General features: G+C 39.2%; 1 protein-coding gene across 2 annotated transcripts in view; it reads right to left on the reverse strand.

Annotated features, from left to right (window-relative positions):
- Positions 1-210: 210 nt before the first annotated feature.
- Positions 211-19,508, reverse strand: part of LOC118651738 (protein POLR1D) — a 59,436-nt gene continuing 40,138 nt past the window's right edge. For both annotated transcript variants that reach the window (XM_036301221.1, XM_036301220.1), the window contains 2 exons: positions 18,589-18,663; positions 211-1,344 (listed from right to left, as the gene is read on the reverse strand). In XM_036301221.1, the coding sequence (XP_036157114.1) occupies positions 1,077-1,344; positions 18,589-18,605 (285 nt within the window). In that variant the 5' untranslated portion in view covers positions 18,606-18,663 and the 3' untranslated portion in view covers positions 211-1,076. The remainder of the gene's footprint in view (positions 1,345-18,588; positions 18,664-19,508) is intronic.

The raw sequence follows: 19,508 nt of genomic DNA on the forward strand, positions 1-19,508 counted from the left end.
AGAGTGATTATCTGGGAGCAGCCAGGCATAAGCTCAGCCGCTTTGGAAAACTGGGGAGGGGCAGAGAGACAGATTCTTCTTCCGTTTGTAGACTAGGGAAAAGGGTGTTTGGTGACATTTTGCTGAGTATAAAAGGAAGAATACAGGTTTGAAGGTTTTTAATTGTATGTTAAAACAGTGACACTGATATTGAAAAACAACAACAAAAAGGGCATTGTAAACACATTTTTATTTAAAATTAAGATTTCTGAAACATCTATAGTAAGAGTGGTTATTATAGGTCTTTAGCTAAATAAGACATAGCATTAAAATAATTATGTCCATTTTAACTTTTGAGAGATTTCTTTTTAAAGCACCCTTAAAACTTATATATTCAAAAGAAACTAACTATAGAAAAACTGTTTTATCTCAGGAATGAGTGTGAGAGTGCACAAGGGACAACAGAGCCAATCTTTAACCACTGCCCATTGATGGAGCACTAAATTCAAAGCCATTTGAGAGTTTCCTACATTGTTCACTTAAAGGAAAACAAATGCAGAGTTATCGAAGAGTTTCTTGGTAAATTTCTAGCCCTTGGAAAGCTATAACTTTTCCTAAAAATGATTTCTAAGTTTTAGATTTGTCACTCCAAAAGGTAACACACAGGATTTACAAGTATTTCATTTTTTGAGAAAATTTGAGAAATGACTACAATTGCAGCACATCCAAAAAAAAAACACAAAAAAAACCCCCCAGAAACTAGTTTTAACAATCTCTGCAAATCTTTATGTTCTACATTTACTTTGGAATCAATTTCTAAATGAAATAGAATAGAAACAACACATATGTATACTACATTGCGGAAGTAGCTTACACTGGCAAGACATATTCAGAGCAGGTTCCTTTGTACTAATTTCCTTGAAGAGTTTCTAGGTCATTTTTGCTTGTCACAAGGACAAAGGACCTACTGTAAAAATGCTTTTAGGTGTTTGCTCTGTCAGCTCAGGGCACGTCCTCAATAACCTCTGCACATCCCAGTCTCCCACATGTAACAGCACTGTGACTGGGGACAGTCTTGCTGGTTCTCCCTCCCTGCCTCATCGCTTGCGTGACCGCTTTTCATATTTGTCCTGGCTGCTCCGCTTCCTCGGTGGAGAATGACTGGCTGTGCCTCGAGCTTGGAAGCTGTGCTTGTAAGGGTGGGCTCTGTGCTTCTTTCGGCTTTCTTCTTTCTGGTTTTGGCTCTTCGCAGGTTCCTCATCGCCCTCTTTTTGTTCATGATCTTGCTCTTTCTGGGAGGGAAGTGTGTTCTTAATTGTGTTAATGAGAAATCTTTTATTGGTACCAGCAAGAGGACACTTCATCCTGGGGGTGAGGGGAAAAGAAAACAATCACAAATCAAATAGCTGACTTCATAAGCATGGCTACTGCCAAAGAGTTCCTATCAACAGAGCCAAGTTTCTGAACCCGTTCAGCTTTCCTTGCGTGCCACCTAGTGTAAACTCTGAGTACAAGAGGGGAAAGCAAGATGCTTGGAATTCCTGAGGCCTGGACCTCATCTGAACACTTTTAACCTTTTGTCCTCACTCGGACTAACTCTTCTGCTTCTATGTGTATGTACAGGTATTGACTGCAATGCAAATTAACTGAATCATTTAATATTTTCTCCTTAAATAATAAACGACTGATTTGACTACAATCTGCATTTTGAGTGAAATACATTGTGGCTTGCTTTTAATTACCAAGTAAAAATGAGTCCCTTATCAAGGGGAAAAAAGTATACCCTGCTAAATCATGAATATTGGAGCAAAATGACCTATCTACTCTAGAAATAAAAATTGTCAAAAAAAAAAAAAATCGACAGGACTGAAAGGTCCTGGGTTTGATTTTGGTCAAGGGCACATGCCTAGGTTGCGAGCTTGATCCCCAGTAGGGGCCATGCAGGAGGCAGCCAATCAATGATTCTCTCATTACTGATGTTTGTATCTCTCTCTCCCTTCCTCTCTGAAATCAATAAAAATATATTTTGAAAAATCTACAAAAAGTCCATAAAAAGACAATAATCACTTTTACCTTTTAAAAACCTCTGTCACTTTCTATTTTAAGACTGCAGCCTTTACTCTGTTGGGGAGCACTGTGCACACATCCACACTCTGGCTGCATTTCTGTGTCTGGGTAGCTTCATGATTCAAGGTTATCCAGGAGGGAGAATGTAACTAATTAACTGCTAATTAACATGCTGAGTCACCCTTATATACCACAGTATTTATTTTTCAGGTGTAGCAAATCTATCATTTTGGAAAAGAAAACCCCATACAAATGAAAACCTGCATATTTCACTTGGCCTTGAGCGGTTTGCCATATGATGAGCTAATTATAGGTGGATACTGATCCCCAATATTGGGCTGACTGGTATTCAAATGAATGCAGGATTCTATAATCTTCATCTCTATATCAAACTTCAAAGACAATCTCACACAGTACTTCCAAATCACTCCACCAGCACCCCACTGTAGTGATTTTGTAGCCTATGACTGTGTAAATGAATTATAAGCAGTCATCAGTCTAGTGTAATCGATAGGGAGGTCAGACCACCTCAAGCAGCCAGAATGGCATTGAATCTGGAAGTAAAAGGAGAAAAAAAAATGTCTCCTGCTGAAAATATGCAGCTCTTAAGCTTATATGGACAGAGAAAACATCTGAGAAGAATCAGGGATGGTGTATACACCCAATGTGCTAGGCGCGGTTCATGCTCAGGCCAGAAAAAGTGGCAGGGGAATGAACTAGCACAGAATGAGCTAGAAGAGAATGTAAAGAGAAAAGGACAATGGAGTGTAGTAGAAGCAGTGGAGACATTTAGAGGTAGCCATGGCACTGGAATTTTGGGGGGAGGTGTTTTTTAGCACTGGAGTTTAGAAGCCACAGTGAGGAGCTGTGGAATGAGATGAGGAGCAAAGAGGAAAGGTGATAACGAAGAGCAAAGAAAAACAGGTCTGCAAGTACTGGGGGGACAAAACGATTATCTCTCTGTAGCTCTGTCAGGCTTCACTGAGTTTCCAGAAAAAGCACACCAGCATCATTCGGCCTCAGTAGTAACAAGGCAAAGCCATTTATACCTCCTGGAGGTACCTCCGCACTGGGTGCTCTGTACAATAGGAGAGTGTGTGACGACAGGCAGGCCAAGCTCTTACTTCAGTGGCTCCATAGGGTACCAGAGTCAAGGTACTACTTTGGTGAAGAAACCTGAACCACTGAGAGTGCCAACTCAGTGAAGATTCAAAAGAGTATGGCACACTGGTGTCACAAAGCAGCACAACGCTGCTAGACTGCAGGAAACACTATCCTTTAATGTGTAATATAAAATGCTACTGCCCCTCGTGGCCCACATACATCCCTTGGATATTGAAGGCTAGGAACAGTGGTGAAAACTATCCAGCTACAGAAGAATTTAGGGTATTTTCATTGGAGTGGGCCATCTCAGTGTTGGTATATCTAGTCAGCTTGTCCCTGTATTAAACATATGAGGAAAAATGATTATTGCCAAATGGGACAATAATCCAGGGTCTTAAAACAAAGCCTTTGTAACTCCTGGTGAGTTCTACTATATTTTGCTATCTCCCATGTGAGATCATCTTTAACACCTCCTGCTTAGCAGAGATGAACAGAGCTCTTGTTCTGCTGGGGAACGGTCAAGTTCAAGGAGAGCAACGGCTGTCAGAGGACATGTTCCCTGTCTCAACAGAGCAACTGAGAATAAGAGAAAAGAGCTACTCAGAGAATAAGGTAGTTTTCCAGAATATCCATAAGACAACTGGCATTTACATCTCTTTGTAACATCAAAGGTGGCATTCTTAATGTTGATTATGCCTGGCATTTGATTCAAGATGAAAAATCAAGGGTGACTTAGAGAAAACTGATTTTCTTGAGAGCAGGAGTGGGGAGGTTTCAAAAGTGATTTCTCCCAAACATGCCAGGACACATTTTAGAAATGATGGCCAGTGCTCATTCAATTTCTATTAACAAATAAGGCAGGTCAATGTTGAGGGGGTAGTTGCAAGCAAATGTGAAGTTACATGTGGTAAATGATTCTGTATAATTATAAAATCTTCACTAAGTATGTTAAAATATAAGGAGAGTAACATCAATGCTGATGTTTGAGGAAATCACATTGGCCTTAATGTTGTAATTAATTTTGCTGAATTTTTACAGCCAGCTTTTTATTGCTATGAACTCACACAACACAGTATACTAGCTGAGCACACATGTCCTGGAATCATACTATCTATTAGACTAAATGTGAGACACATTATATAATCTCCCTGTTGCCTCATCAGTTAAATGAGGGTAATAACAGTGACTATCTTAAAGGGATGTATGCAGATCAAATGAGAACATGTCAATTGCTTAGAATAATACCTCATTAATAACTAGCACTCAGTTAATGTTAGCTTTGGTGCATATCCTACCTCTACGACTTAATTAGCTCTCTGAGCATGGGCAAGTTACTTAATTTCTCTGTAAATCAGCTTCCCCCGTTTGTAAATGGGAGTCAGAAATATTTACCTTGTAAGGCTATTGTTAGGTTTTAATGAGATAATGCATAAAGCGATTATTAGCACAGTGCCTGGCATACGGTAAATCTTCAATACACATTACCTCGGGGTCTATAATTTCTTATTCCCAATTCCAAAATTTAAAAACCTCTGAAAATCAAGTTGTTTTTATGATACTACAACTCATTTGGCAGCAAAATGACCTAAGCTCACACTGGGTATTTATGTCCAGTCTTTGGTCCATTTAGGGTAGGCACTCATACGTTTTGCTGAAGAAATGATGTGTTGAGCAAGTATCACTAGGGGTACCTTTAGTGCACACCATATGTGCTCCTGTACCTTTCTAAAGTGTGAAATTCATATCTAAATTTAGAAGGTAATGTGGATCCAAGAGTTTTAAACCAGGAATTAAAGACCTACATTATTATTATATCACTCTCTATTCATGAAAAAGTATATAGCACTCAAATAAATTAATATACCAGGGAATTTTTCCACGATGGTAACTCAAACGAACATCCCAGTTTCAAATTATCTGGAACAAGCCAATCAAGAACTGAGTAGAACATCTTATGTTTCTCAATAAGAAACATCAAAAAAAACAAAAAAACAAACACCATCAAGAAAAAGTTAATGGGACATTTAATAGAAATTTTCATAAAAATAGCTAAAATGAAAAAGTTTCAGTATTTCCAGGCTATCTCAATTCTCCATGGATATCAGGGTCAATGGAAACTGGGTGTTACCTCTGAGCTTATAACTTGCATTTCCTAATGTTTTTTAAACTCTGTTCATAGATGATCCTCAGATATAAAACTAAAGGTTGAAGTAAGTAGGTAGTCTACACAGTCCCTTCCAGATTTAAGATTCTCTGCTCATGTTCACCCTTCAGAAAATTACTCTGTTCTCATGCATCATGTCAGGATATTACTTCATTTCACTGATCTTTCTGCCTTCCTGTTTCTCAGCTCTTTGTTAGAGCCATGTTTTTCTGTATTTGAGATGACATGACAAGCTAGCATTAGATGAGTAACATTAATGAGTATCGAGCTCAATTGCTTTACAGCCTTTTTCAAACCAGCATTGAGGTAAAAGCCTGAGCCCTGCAGTAAGGCTGCTTGATGTGTCTGCTGTGTCTGTCACTGGCGATGCTGAAGGTGTGCTTGGGTGGGGGACTGAAGGAGGTCCACAGGATAGGGCGGCCACTTTCCTGTCTGCACCTCTGACCCACACAATGTCTACTTTCTCACCCTGAATAGTTATTTTTATTTTTGGTTTTAGGAAGTTATACTAGCTCATGTGGGAAGAGCCAGACTTCAGATACTGACAACATAAATTGATATAAAACTCTAAATATAGAAAGTGTTCCTGACAGCGCCGTTGGACTCAAGACCCAGCATTCTGTCTATGCTAAACTTTAAAAGGGAAGCCATTCCCGTTACTTCTGAAACGTCACCTCAGAAGCTGTGCTGAAGGGTTCTGCGCCCACAGAGGAGGTAGATTTCCAGAGAACCTGCCATAGAGAGGCTAAGATTGATCGAGGTTAGGTAGGACAGTAAGCTTTTCTTTTCTTTTTTTTTTTTTTTTGAGTAGGCATACTGTAGAACATAATTTGCAAAAATAAGCCACTTTCTTCCTGCAGTTATCATACTTGACTTAGGAAAAACAGTAAACTATATAATAAACCTAGAAAGCAAAAAGGGGAAGACAAATTGACCCCCCCCCCCCCCCCCCCCCCCCCCCCCCCCAGATTTTAAGACTTTTGTCTCTCTCCTGCTGAAGGATGGAGGTAGTAGCATTCTACAGATTTAAACCTGCCACTTTGGGTTTCTAAAATAGTTTCATGAATATGACCCATCCAATAGTGACACATGATCACTAGCCAGTAATAATAATAATAATAATAATAATAATAATAATAATAATGGTGCCCAGCCAGCATGGCTCAGTGGTTGAGCGTCGACCTATGAACCAGGAGGTCATGGTTGGATTCCTGGTCAGGGCACATGCCCGGGTTGCGGGCTCAATTCCCAGTAGGGTACGTGCAGGTGGAAGCCAGTCAATGATTCTCTCTCATCATTGATGTTTCTATCTCTCTCTCCCTCTCTCTTTCTCTCTGAAATCAATAAAAATATATTAAAAAAAAGAATAATAACAATGGTGATGCTAACATTTATGAAGCAATCACCTGTGCTATGATATTCCCAATGTCACCTCATTTCATTTCTCCAACCGTAGGGCATAAAGCTGGAATTGGAACCAGGGGTCTGACTCTAGAGCCCTCCTCTCAGCACTATCCCAAATGGGGTAGAAGGAAGGCATGCTACAGTCTAATCAGATGGGTAATTACCAGACCAGTTCAGAAATATACCGTAGGTGAGAAGCCTATCAGTCCGTGTGCAGCCGAGGCTTCTTTGTCTAGGACAGGCACCAAGAGGCAGATCTGAACACAGTGTCAACAAGGACAAAGGCAGAGAACTCCCCACATACTTGAATTGACTTTGCTATTTAGGACGTACAACAGGGAGTGGGAAATTATGGTTCTTATTTTTCTGGTTAGGTAAATAGAGGCCTTGGGATCATGGAAGCAAGGTTCCAGGTGATGCATCCCAATGCATTCCTTTATTCTACAGCCAAACTCATCGGCACACCAGCAGATAGCATTTTATCTTCCATTCTGTACATAAGTGTGCACACTCATGGATTTAAGTTTAAAGTAACACCAGTAGAAACAAGTGCAACTATGCTTCCAACATGCTATGAAACAAGGGCAATATTTCAAATCCCGAGGCTGTGGTTGATCACAACTCACTTTGTTGTTTAATGCTGCCACAACTATCATACCACCCAGGGTGGTTTGTAATTTGGCAATCAAATGCCTCAGCATGTGGCCACATGAGAAATTCTTTTACAGTATTACGCTCCCCATTACTAAAATGTTAATCCTTAATTACCCTGCATACAACAGTCCTGAGGCCCATGTAGGTTTTTCACTGCACTCTGCCTGTAACACTACACCTACAAGTAACATAGATGTACATGGCTATACTATTTATTTTTATAAATCTGAGAATCTTTCATATGTAAGGCATTAGGCAAGGTCCGGAAGTAAAGATAAATACTAGACTCTGTCTCAGTATTTATGTTTTTTAGAGGACTTCCAAGAGGAAGAAGCTATGGGAAGATGAAGTTCAGAAGCCGACTTATACACAGTGGTGTACTGGGATAGACAACAGGCTATCTCCTTGGCCGCCTGCACCCTCTGTAGCACAAAGCATTTACACAGCTATCTGATCCAATCGAAACACGTTCTGGGCTCTCTGTTGCACTTTCAGAATTGGATACGAAAGGAAAGTGGGAAGCAGGGGCATGAAGCATTGGTGATGTTTTGATGTTAACAGACAATGATCCACAGAAGAGAGGAAGTATATAGCTAGAGACAAAGAAGTGAAGTTCTAGTCCCATCAGCAGTTGGCTAGCCAAGGCCTAGGCATGTCTTTGGGCGCCATGTTCTTAAACTATGAAGTAAAAAGCTTTGGATCTCTGTGGCCCTGAAATACTGCCAAGAGCCTCATCCAGGTGTCAGTCTGAAATTGGAGCCCTTTCTCTTTCTAGCTGCTGCACTGAGCTCACCTGCTCACTTGTCCCTTTCCACCAGGAGAGTGCCTTCTTTACTACTACCAGTGCCTGACCTCTTAACATACCTACTGGTACTCTGTGAATATTCAAATGAGTAAAAAAACACATGCCTAAATAAAGACCAGAGAAATCATGTGCTTTCCAATAACCAAAAGCTGATAACATAAAATAGAAGAACAGCTTGGCCGTTGAGGCTCAGTGGTTGAGAGTCAACCTATGAACCAGGAGGTCATGGTTCGATTCCTGGTTGAGGCACATGCCCAGGTTGCAGGCTTGATCCCCAGTGGGGGGACATGCAGGAGGCAGCCAATCAATGATTCTCACCATTGATGCTTCTCTCTCTCTCTCCCTTCCTCTCTGAAATCAATTTAAATATATGTATATGTGTGTGTGTGTTGTGTGTATATATACGTGTGTGTGTGTGTGTATATATATATATATATATGTGTGTGTGTGTGTATATGTATGTGTGTGTATATATATATAAAATAGAAGAACAATGTAAGTGATGGTTCCCCTTATCACCAGATTGACCCCATGCCAAAACAGAAAAGCCCAAAATGTCATTCCTCTTAAAACAGGGGTGGGGAACATCTGGCTCTGAAATACTGCCACTTGTCCCTTTATACAAAGTGAAGTTCTCATGGGACTAGAACTTCACTTCTTTGTTTCTAGATATATACTATAATTTTTAAGTTGATAATTTTGTATGGCCCACAAATGTTATAAATATCCAAATGGTCCTTGGCAGAAAAAAGGTTCCCTACCCCTGCCTTAAAACAACTGGGTCAAGAAAACTGTAGAATCATTTTCTGTCAGATTAGATCTTTGGAATTTTTTGTATCAAAAAATAAGCCTTGCCACATATAAGGCTGAAATTCCACAGGCATTAGACTAAAAAATTATACTGGGTATAGACAAGCTAAAGTGAATATGAACAGAATAAAAACAGCATTGTAGACAATGAAGCTGGGCATATTTCTGAAATCTGTGCAAGTCATATGGCAATATTTTAGCTTTTCCAAGGTCTCTTCTAAAGGACACTTCTAAAGAGATTCTTTTCTGAAATACATTCAGAAAGTATAGAGCGTCAAATGGTCTTTTTTTTTTTTTAATAAAATAAAAATGGCATCGTACTTAAATTTTTTAGTTCAGCAATTTCTTCCTGGCAATGACTCAACTACCTCACTAAGATCACTTTATGGAATATCCAAGAGGAAAAAGTAATGCCACTTATTCCTGTTCTATTTTAAAGCAAATATAAAAGTCTTCTAGATGCTTAGAAAAACAGGCTTTCTAGTAAATAAAATTGTCTGCTCCTTAGAGATCTGCCCAAGGAAGTCTACTTGACAGGGATGGGGGGCTAGGGACACCTATGGCTGGACACCTGGCTACCCAAGTGCAGTCAGGCTGTCTGCCAGGGAGACGTATGGGGACGCTCTGAACTCTGCAGAGCAGGTTGGTATCATTCCTTTTAATAAATAGGGATCAGTGTAGTGGTTTTCATATTTGTGTGCACTTTAGGATCACACTGTCTCTATCCCTGACCAATTATAATTGATTTCAGAGAAGGTAAAGGGAGAGAGAGATAGAAACATCAATGATGAGAATCATTGATCGGGTGCTTCCTGTACGCCCCCTATTGGGGCTTGAGTCCGTAACTCCGACATGTGCCCTCGATCGGAATCGAACCTGGGACCCTTTAGTCCGCAGGCCTAAGCTCGATCCACTGAGCCAAACCAGCTAGGGCTCCTGGGTGACTTTTTAAAACTCCAAAACTCAGGCCATACCCCAAACTAATAGTCTTTGACAGTGGGACACAGACATGTATTTTTGAAAGTTTCCCAGATGAGCCCTGATCGGTTTGGCTCAGTGGATAGAGCGTCGGCCTGGGGACTGAAGGGTCCTGGGTTCGATTCCAGTCAAGGGCATGTACCTTGGTTGCAGGCACATCCCCAGTAGGGGGTGTGCAGGAGGCAGCTAATCGATGTTTCTCTCTCATCGATGTTTCTGACTCTCTGTCCCTCTCCCTTCCTCTCTGTAAAAAATCAATAAAATATATATTTTTTTTAAAAAAAGTTTCCCAGATGATTTGAACTGTGCAGATAAGTTTGGGAACCAATGGATCAGTGCTTGAATGTTTCTATTTACAGAGAGAGAGAGAGAGAGAGAGAGAGAGAGAGAGAGAGAGAGAGAGAGAGAGAGAGAACACGAACACCAGGTGTTCTCTCAGGATGAGCACGAAGGGAAGCTGTTCTTGGCCCAGCACCAGAGAGCAGAAGCAAGTCATGGTTGTGCTTGGGCCAGACCTTTTATAGCCCACATCCTTAGGGTTTTGGACTAAGAACTCAGTGTTCATTGCCAATTATAAAATTGGTGTTTCCAAGTGAAAGATAATTAGAGTTCTGGAAAACTTTGAACTTGATTGGTTCCTAAAACTTAAAGGACTTTTCTGGTGAGATTAGTGGTGATATTTACCAATGTGTTTTTAAAAAATATTACATAATGAAATGTGTCAACATTTGAAAGATCTTCATAGCACAGTGAACCAGTATTTTCTAGTTGACCAATTTATGATATTACAAAATCATGCATGAGAAGAAGATCCAGTCAAAGTGCAAGATAGATCAAGGGGTTTTATTATAATAGAAATGAAAAGCTCACATTATTAAAAAGAATGTTAAGAAACTACCCCTTGCCCTGGCTGGGTATCTCAGTTAGAGTGTTGTTTTGATATGCCAAAGTTGCGGGTTCAATCCCTGGTCAGGACACATACAAGAATCAACCAATGAATGTATATGTAAGTGAAACAACAAATCTCCCTCCCTCCCTCTCTCCCTTCTTCCCTGGTCCCTAAGATTAATCAGTAAAAAAAAAAAAATTTTTTTTGAGAAAGAAGGGAACTACCACTTGTTGAGGTTACTTGCAAAGTTTTGATGTAGTATTAAAGAATATCACAGTTTTCTGAAAAGGCCATTGAAATACTTCTTTTTCCAAAGACATATTTGTGTGAGGTCAGATTTTCTTCATCTACTTCAATGAAAATAACCTATTACAACAGATTGACTGCAGAAGCAGACATGAAATTCCATGTATCTTTTATAAGCCAGACATTAAAGAGGTTTGCAAAAACATTAAACAATACCACTCTACTCAATATACATATTTTGTTATATTTATAAAAATATTCTTTACCTTAATATGTGGTGGGTTTATTACTATTTTAAAATGAATTAATAAATACTGTAAGAATTGCTCAACACAGCAAATATAGATAGATATAACCCATATAAAAAAATTCTTTGGGGTCCTCAATAAATTTTAAGACTATAAAGTTTCCTAAAACCAAAAAGTTTGAGGACCATTGTTATAAGACAATTGAGAAAACTAACAATGTAGACTAATGGTAAAATGTAAGTTTCATATCCTGTTTTCCCAGGACTTATAATTTTGGAATATCTTATTTTTCCTGCCATCTTTTACTTCCTTTCCAACATGCTTCTCTCTCCTTTATGGGAAGAGACTACTAGTTGTCCCCCTTTCTCCCCAATATCCATTCTTTTGTTCTTCAGTAGTAAAGCACCCCAAATATTTATCTGGCACATGACTGCCTAGGAACCCCCCCCCCAAAAAAACCCCTAAATTTCTTGCCTTGAAGCTAGGTAGACATGGAACTAAATTCTGGCCAATGGAGTATAATGTAGAAATGGTATACACAACTTCTGGGAAGTGTCCTTAAAAGGAGAGGCTTGCTTTCTTTCTTTTCTTCTTCCTTTCTGCTAACTAAAATGTGGATTTTAATAGTTGCTACTATATTAGATCATGTGGAAAAGAATGACACTCTATAGCTGGGAGATTTGACAACTGAAAGGAACCTGGGTCCTCCATAACTTTGGGAACTCCAACCTAACTGAAATGTTACCCAAAGAGTACATCAACACTTTCATAAATCTCAAGATGGCTTGTACATGTGGTAACTCTCCAAAGGGGGCACAGAGCTGACACTGATAAACTAGTTATTGTACTACCAGAAAGTTCTACTGAGCCAATACGTGGCACTAGGGTGGTCAGAATGAATGACTTCCAGCTGCCTAGAAAAAATGATCTTGAACACTCCTCATGTAGCAAGAACTCTGACTGATATTTTCTTCTTCACTTGTCAAGTCATCTGAATTTATGATTTTACTGTATGCTAATTCTTTAGATTGGACCAATGATGAAGGTCCTGCTTTAAACCAAAAATCAAAGTAGCCTGCCCCTAATAAAGTTTGTACTAATGTGATTCCCATTAGCAGAGGCAGTTTATCTCAGTAAAGGACAGACAACTAGAAAGATGAGCAGATTTAACTAACATTAACTGATTGTTCCATGCCAGAAACCATGCTGAGGGTTTTCAGACATATAATCTTACTGACGTTTTACAATTGTCCTTCCAGGAGGTAGGTATTTTATTGAATCTGTGTTAGATACAGATAGACTCACACTGGATTATTTCCTTTTATTATATCTCTTCATCCATAAAATACATCAGGGTGATTTTCTAAAAAATAATAGCTTTAAAAAAATAAAATAACAGCAATACCATTTTCACATATAAAAAAAATCGACATTCCTTAATATCATCAAATACCCCCACTTGTTAGTTTGGATAAGGATTCTAACAGGCTACACATTTTACTTGATGTGTCTCAAATCTATTAATTCATAGGATACTCCTCTTCCTCCTTTTCTCCTTGCAATCCAGTTGTTAAAGAAACTAGGTTGTTTGTTCCGTAGAATTCCCCACATTTTTTTGTGTGATTTTATCCCAATAGTGTCGTTTAACATGTTTCTCTGCCCTCTGTATTTCCTGCAAACTAGTAGTTTTAACTGGAGACTTACTTGAGTAACAAAATTGAACCTTACTTGAGTTCAATTTTTTGACAAGGACGTTTTAAGTGGTGCTATGCTCTTCCTACCGTGGTGCAAAGATTGATCAATGAGTTCAGGTGCTGTCAGCCTGACACAGTCATCAGGAAGTTCCCTATCAATTTTTTATCTGATAAATTTAACAGCCACTGATGACCTTTACCTAGATTTAGACTATCTTTAGGGATGGTAAGATGATGACATTATTTTCTTTTTAACCAGATTCAGAGGTATAATTTATACAGAATAAAATTTATCCTTTTAATAGGGTTACAAGTTTGAACAAATGTATGAAGTCTTGCAATTACCAAGATATAGAACATTTCTATCATTTGTAAAAGTTCTGTAGTAAATCCCTCCGTTTTACCCCTACTTCCTGGGAAACAATGATCTGTTCTAGCTTTTCTAAATGTCACATGAATGGAATCTGTGTGATGTTTTGTGTCTGGGTTCTTTCACTTAACACAGTCCTTTTGAGATTACATCTATGCAGTGAGCATCAGCAGTTCTTTTCCTTTTTACTACTAACTAGTACTCAATGTATGGGTATAACCACCATTTGTTTATCCATTAATCAACTAATGGATATTTGGGTTATTTCCAGTTTTGAACTATCATGAATAAATCTGCTAGGAACATTTCAGTACAGATCTTTGTGTGTGCTTAAATTTCCAATTCTCTGGAACTTGGTTAGAAGAATTATGAATGTATTTATGAAAGAAACTGTCAACCGGTTTTCAAAGTGGCTATATGATTTCACATTTCCACCAACTAGTTATTCCACATCTTCACCTTTATTTAGTACTGGAAGTTTTTTTATTTTTTATTTTTTGTTTAAGCCATTCTAGTGCATGTGTTGTGGTAGCTGTCACTTTAATCTGCTTTTTCCTAATAACTAATGATTTGAGCATCTTTTCATATGCTTATTGGACAATCTTATATCATTTTTGATGAAATATTTACTCAAATGCTTTGTCCATTTTTAGACCGACTCCTTATTGAGTTAAGAATTACATTAAGTAGTTATTACCATTTTATTATTCATATTTTTTATCTTATTTTTTTCTTCTTTTTCTTTAAAGAAGTCTCTTTAACATTTCTTGTAATACTGGTTTGGTGGTGATGAATTCCTTTTGCTGCTTCTTACCTGGGAAGCTCCTTATCTCTCCTTAAATGATAAATGATAGCTTTGCTGGGTAGAGTAATCTTGGTTACAAGTCTTTTCTTTTCTTCACTTAGAGTATTTCATGCCACTCCCTTCTGGTCTGCAAATTTCCTGTTCAGAAGTCAGCTGACAGTCTTAAGGGAGCTCTCTTGTACTAACTGCTCATCTCTTGCTACTTTTAACACATTGCGTACCGCATAGAAATCTATAAGACATACGCCAGGGACTGCACGTTTTTGGGCAAAGTGAACGTTATTTAAATCATCATAATGCACTTTAAGTGTTGTTTTTCAATAATTATAACATTTTTATTTACAAAAACAAACAACGTTCCTAGTACTTTTTTAACGTATGGTACTGCATAAAACATTTTCCTCTATGAAGAGGGACCAAACAAAATTTACATAAGTATCTAGATTCGCTCCTTTTTCCATGGGCGTGAAAAACGAGAATACTTGTGAGCGGTCCTTAATAGATGGCATGCGAAACACGAGAAAACTCCTGAGCTGTACGAAATGTGTTAAGATTCTCTTTGTCTCTAACCTTTGACGTTTTAATTATGATACATCTTGGTATAAGCCTCTTGGGGTTTGTCTTATTTGGGACTCTTGTGCTCCCTGTATTTGTATGTCTTATTTCCTTCGCCAGGTTAGGGAAGTTTTTTGTCATTATTTTTTTTTAATCCTTACCCGAGGATATTTTTCCATATTGGTTGCCTCCTGCTCGAGCCCAGGGCCTGGGCTGGGGAGGAGCCTGCAACTGAGGTACATGCACTTGACCGGAAGTGAACCCAGGACCCTTTTGTCCACAGGCCGAGGCTCTATCCACTTAGCCAGGGCTGTCATTGTTTCTTTCAAGACGTTTCAATCCCCTGTTCTCTTCTCCTTCTGTTACTCCTATGATGTGGATGTTGGCATGCTTGATGTTGTTCCAGAAGCCCCTTAAACTATCCTCATTTTTATTTTTTTAATCCTCACCCAAGGATATTTTTCCATTGATTTTTAGAGAAAGTGGAAGAGAGAGGGAAAGACAGAGAGAAACATCAATGTGAGAGAAACACATCGATTGGTTGCCTCCTGGACGCAACCTGAACAGAGCCTGAGCTGGAGAGGAGCCTACAACTGAGGTTCATGCCCTTGACTGGAAACGAACCTGGGACACTTTGGTCCGCAGGCTGACACTCTATCCACTGAACCAGACTGGCTAAGGCTATCCTCATTTTTAAAATATTTTTTTCTTTTGCCTGTTCTGATTGGGTGCTTTCTGCTTCCCTTTTCTTTCAAATTGCTGATTTGATTCTCTTCTTCATCTACTCTACTATTCCCTGTAATGTATTCTTCATTTTAGTTAGTGTATTCTTCATTTCTGATTGGTTCTTTCTTAAGTTTTCTATCTTCATTTTTATGTTCTCTATGTTTTAAAAAAATGTTTAAAAATTGATTTCAGAGAGGAAGGGACAGGGAGAGAGAGAGAAAAATCAATAATGAGGGAGAATCATTAATCGGCTGCCTCCGGCATGCCCTCTGTTGGGGATTGAGCCTGCAACCTGGGCATGTATTCAGAGCCTGAAGTTATGGGGACTTTGCTTCCTGATCAGGAATTGAACCATGACCTCCTGGCTCAGCCACTGAGCCACACCGGCTGGGCTGTTTTCCATCTCTTTATTAAAGTTCTCACTGAGTTCATCTACTCTTCTCCTAAGTTCACTAAGCATCCTTATAACCAGTGTTTTGAGCTCTGCAAGGTAGATTGCTTATCTCCATTTTGCTGAGTACTTTTTCTTGAGTTTTGTTCTGCTCTTTCATTTGAGACATGTTTCTTTGTCTCCTCATTTTGACGGACTCTGTTTCTATATATAAAGTAAATCTGCTATATCTCCTGGTCTTGATAGAGTGGCCTTATGTAGTAGGTGCACGGTAGGGCCTGGTGGTACAGTCTCCCTGGTCTGTTGCTTCCTGCTGTAGTTGAGCCTTGATTCCTGTTAGCACATCAATGAGAGGGACTGACCCTCAGGCTGATTGGAGAAATGACCATGATTACAGTGGAGGAGTTGTGCAAACGCTGACCCCATGGAGCAGGAGTACTTAAGTGGAGCTCTGGGACCTGCTAAGTCTGCCCTCTGGGTGTGTGGTTTGTGGAGGTGGCTGGATGATGCTCTGGTGTGGTCTGAACCTGACCACCAGGTGTGTTAGTTCTGGGTCCTCTTGGGAGGGGTTCTGGTGTAGGCCAAGGTCAGCTGCTGCCTGTGCCTGGCCTTGGGTCATCTGACATGAACTACAAAGTGATCTGAGAAGGTTGCTACTTACTGGGCTTGGAGGTGCCTAGTGAGGCTAAGCTTGGAACCAAGGCCAGCATCCATTACTGCCTATTATTGGGCAGCTTATGGCTGAGGCCAGCTGCTGCTTGTTTGGGGTTTGTGAACCTTTGAGACATTTTAGGAAAAGTCCTCAGAGTGACCTGACACTAGCCATTTGTCTGGAAAAGCCACTGGAAGTGGTTTGGGAGAGCCTGCAAGTTGGGTGGGGCAGGGTCTTATGGAATCACCAAGTGAACGTGTTAGCCAGGTTGATGGAGACAGCAGGCTCTGTGGGGGGAGGGCTTAACAAAGGAAAATGTGTCTGCCTGCAATTCTACCTGGGAGAAAGCTACCCCTTCAGCCCTTCCTCTGAAGCCAGATAATTTAATTCTTCCCGATAAGTCCCTGGCACTTTTCTAGCTGCTGGAGCTTAGAGTAAGTGAGTCTGTCACTGATTAAGTCCATGCAGGCCCTTTAGAGCAGGGGTGGGGAACCTTTATTCTGCCAAGGGCTGTTTGGATATCTATAACATAATTTTCAGGCCATACAAAATTATCAACTTAAAAAGTAGCCTACTATATTTGGTCAAATTAACTCACCCCTAATGCCTTGGCAGGGCCAGACCAAATGATTTTTCGGTCTTATATGGCCTGGAGGCCGGACATTCTCTACCCCTGCTTTAGAGGAACATCTGGGACTCCTGCAGCCCTTTATCTCACTCAGCCACAATCCCTGATGGTTTTCAGAGCCAGAAGTTATGGGGTCTTTGCTTCCCCAAACTAAAACCCTGGGATGGAGGAGTCTACTGTGAGGCTGGCACCCCTTATTCCTCAGGAGGGATCTCCACAGTAAAGATAGCCCTCCTGTTTCTTAATGGCCACCATAGTTGTGGGGCCTGCCTGTTTCATGTGTCAATCCCTTCTACCAGTTTCCACATAGCTTCTTTTGTATATCCTTAGTTTTCAGACTTCTGTTCAGCTAATCTTCAGGCAGTTCTTAATGATGGTTGTTCTATATTTTAGTTGTAATTATGATGTGCATGGGAGGAGGTGAGCACAGCCTTTACCTATTCTGCCATCTTGACAGGAATTCTATTTTTATATTTTACTTTTTAATGGCTCACAATACTCCATCATAATAAATTTTAAATTGTAGATAAAAGATCTAAAATCAGCATATGTATTGAATGGGAATGCTATTGCTAAAGAAATGCTTAAAACAGTAGACTTTATTCTTAGGGCTAATTTTTTCCTTTATTTATATTACTAACTTTTAACCAGCTCTATTTTACTTTTTCTTCTTTTTTTCCCTTTAATCCTCTCCCAGGGATATTTTTCTTTCTTTTTTCCAATCCTCACCCGAGGATATTTTTCCACTGATTTTTAGAGAGACTGGAACAGAGAGGGAAAGACAGAGAGAAATATTGATGTGAGAGAAACACATTGATTATTTGCCTATTGCACGAGCCCTGACTAAGGCCCGGGCTGGGGAAGAACATGCAACCGAGGTACATGCCCTTGACCGGAATCGAACCCGGGACCCTTTGGTCTGTAGCTGATGCTCTATTCACTGAGCTAAACTGGCTAGGGCTAACCAGCTCTATTTTATATAGAAACTGCAAAGGTAAACTTAAGTTCTATATGGCTGAATTTGTCACATAATCAAAATGCATACAATTAGAAATTTTTAAAGTAAAATTTAATTTACTAATAACTATAATTAAAACAGAATTCTTAAACAATAAACACTGATATAACATTACTCTCACATAGGTGCCTTTAGGCACAGCAGTATGTATATATCTCTCGGGGATTTGGGAACCAAATGGACGATAAAATCATGACAGACATTCTCCATATACATCCCTCTGCCCATTTCTTCAAGTTATTAGAGTTTCTCAGCTTCAGTCTTCAGTGGTATTCTTCTCTACCACTTGCCTTGAGTGATTTCCTCTACATTTACGGTTTTACAATCCCTCTATATGCTAAAGAAGGCTTTTTTCTTTAATATTTATTTTAAGTTTTAAGGAAGATTACTCAAGTACTCACCAACCCATAGGTCCCATTGTCTCTGCTCTTGTTTTCCCACGTTTTGCCTCTTTAAGCAGTTCTTCTATTGCTTTCCTGGTAGGAAAAAGGAAGAAATTTGAGAGGTAGTCACCCTACGAAATTCTAAAAATCAACTGTATGTGATCATTGGAAAGGAACAGCTCTGAAATAAATTTTCAAAATTGAGGGAGAATTTTTTTTTTGTAAATGGTTGATAGTTTTGAACACAAAAATTAAAAAAAAGCACTTTTTATATGATGCAGAAAAAACCACTAAAAAACTAAAGACAAAATGACAAACTATATCCATATTAAAAATGTTCAAATGCATTATTTTTCTAAGAAATATAAATTAACCCAAAAATAATGAGACTGTTTTTGTCATCTGTGAAGGAATAGAGAAATGGATATTCTTTTCTCTACTAATGGGGATTGAAACTGACATAACATCTCTAGAGGACAATTTGATAACATGATAGAGTCTTAAAAAAATGCATACCTGCTGACCTAAAAATTCCACTTTATCCTATGAAATACTGAAATAAGTATGCAAAACCATATGTATGAAGACAGTCATTAAACAACTTTTTAACAACTGAAGAAAAATAGAAAACTTAAATGTTTACTAAAAAAGGCTTAGCTAAATGGCATATCCATATAGTAGAAGATTAGGTAGTCATTAAAAATGAAGACAGCCTGGCTGATATGGCTCAGTGGTTGAGTGTTGACGTATGAACCAGGAGTTCATGGTTCAATTCCCTGTTAGGGCATATGCTGGGTTTTGGGTTTGATCTCCAGTAGGGGGCATGTAGGAGGCAGCAGATCAATAATTCTCTCTCATCCTTGATGTTACTATCTCTCCCTCTCCCTTCCTCTCTGAAAGCAATACAAACACACACACACACACACACACACACACAC

Source organism: Myotis myotis, unplaced genomic scaffold (genome assembly GCF_014108235.1).
Source record: "Myotis myotis isolate mMyoMyo1 unplaced genomic scaffold, mMyoMyo1.p scaffold_m19_p_3, whole genome shotgun sequence".
In the NCBI taxonomy this organism is placed as follows: domain Eukaryota; kingdom Metazoa; phylum Chordata; class Mammalia; order Chiroptera; family Vespertilionidae; genus Myotis; species Myotis myotis.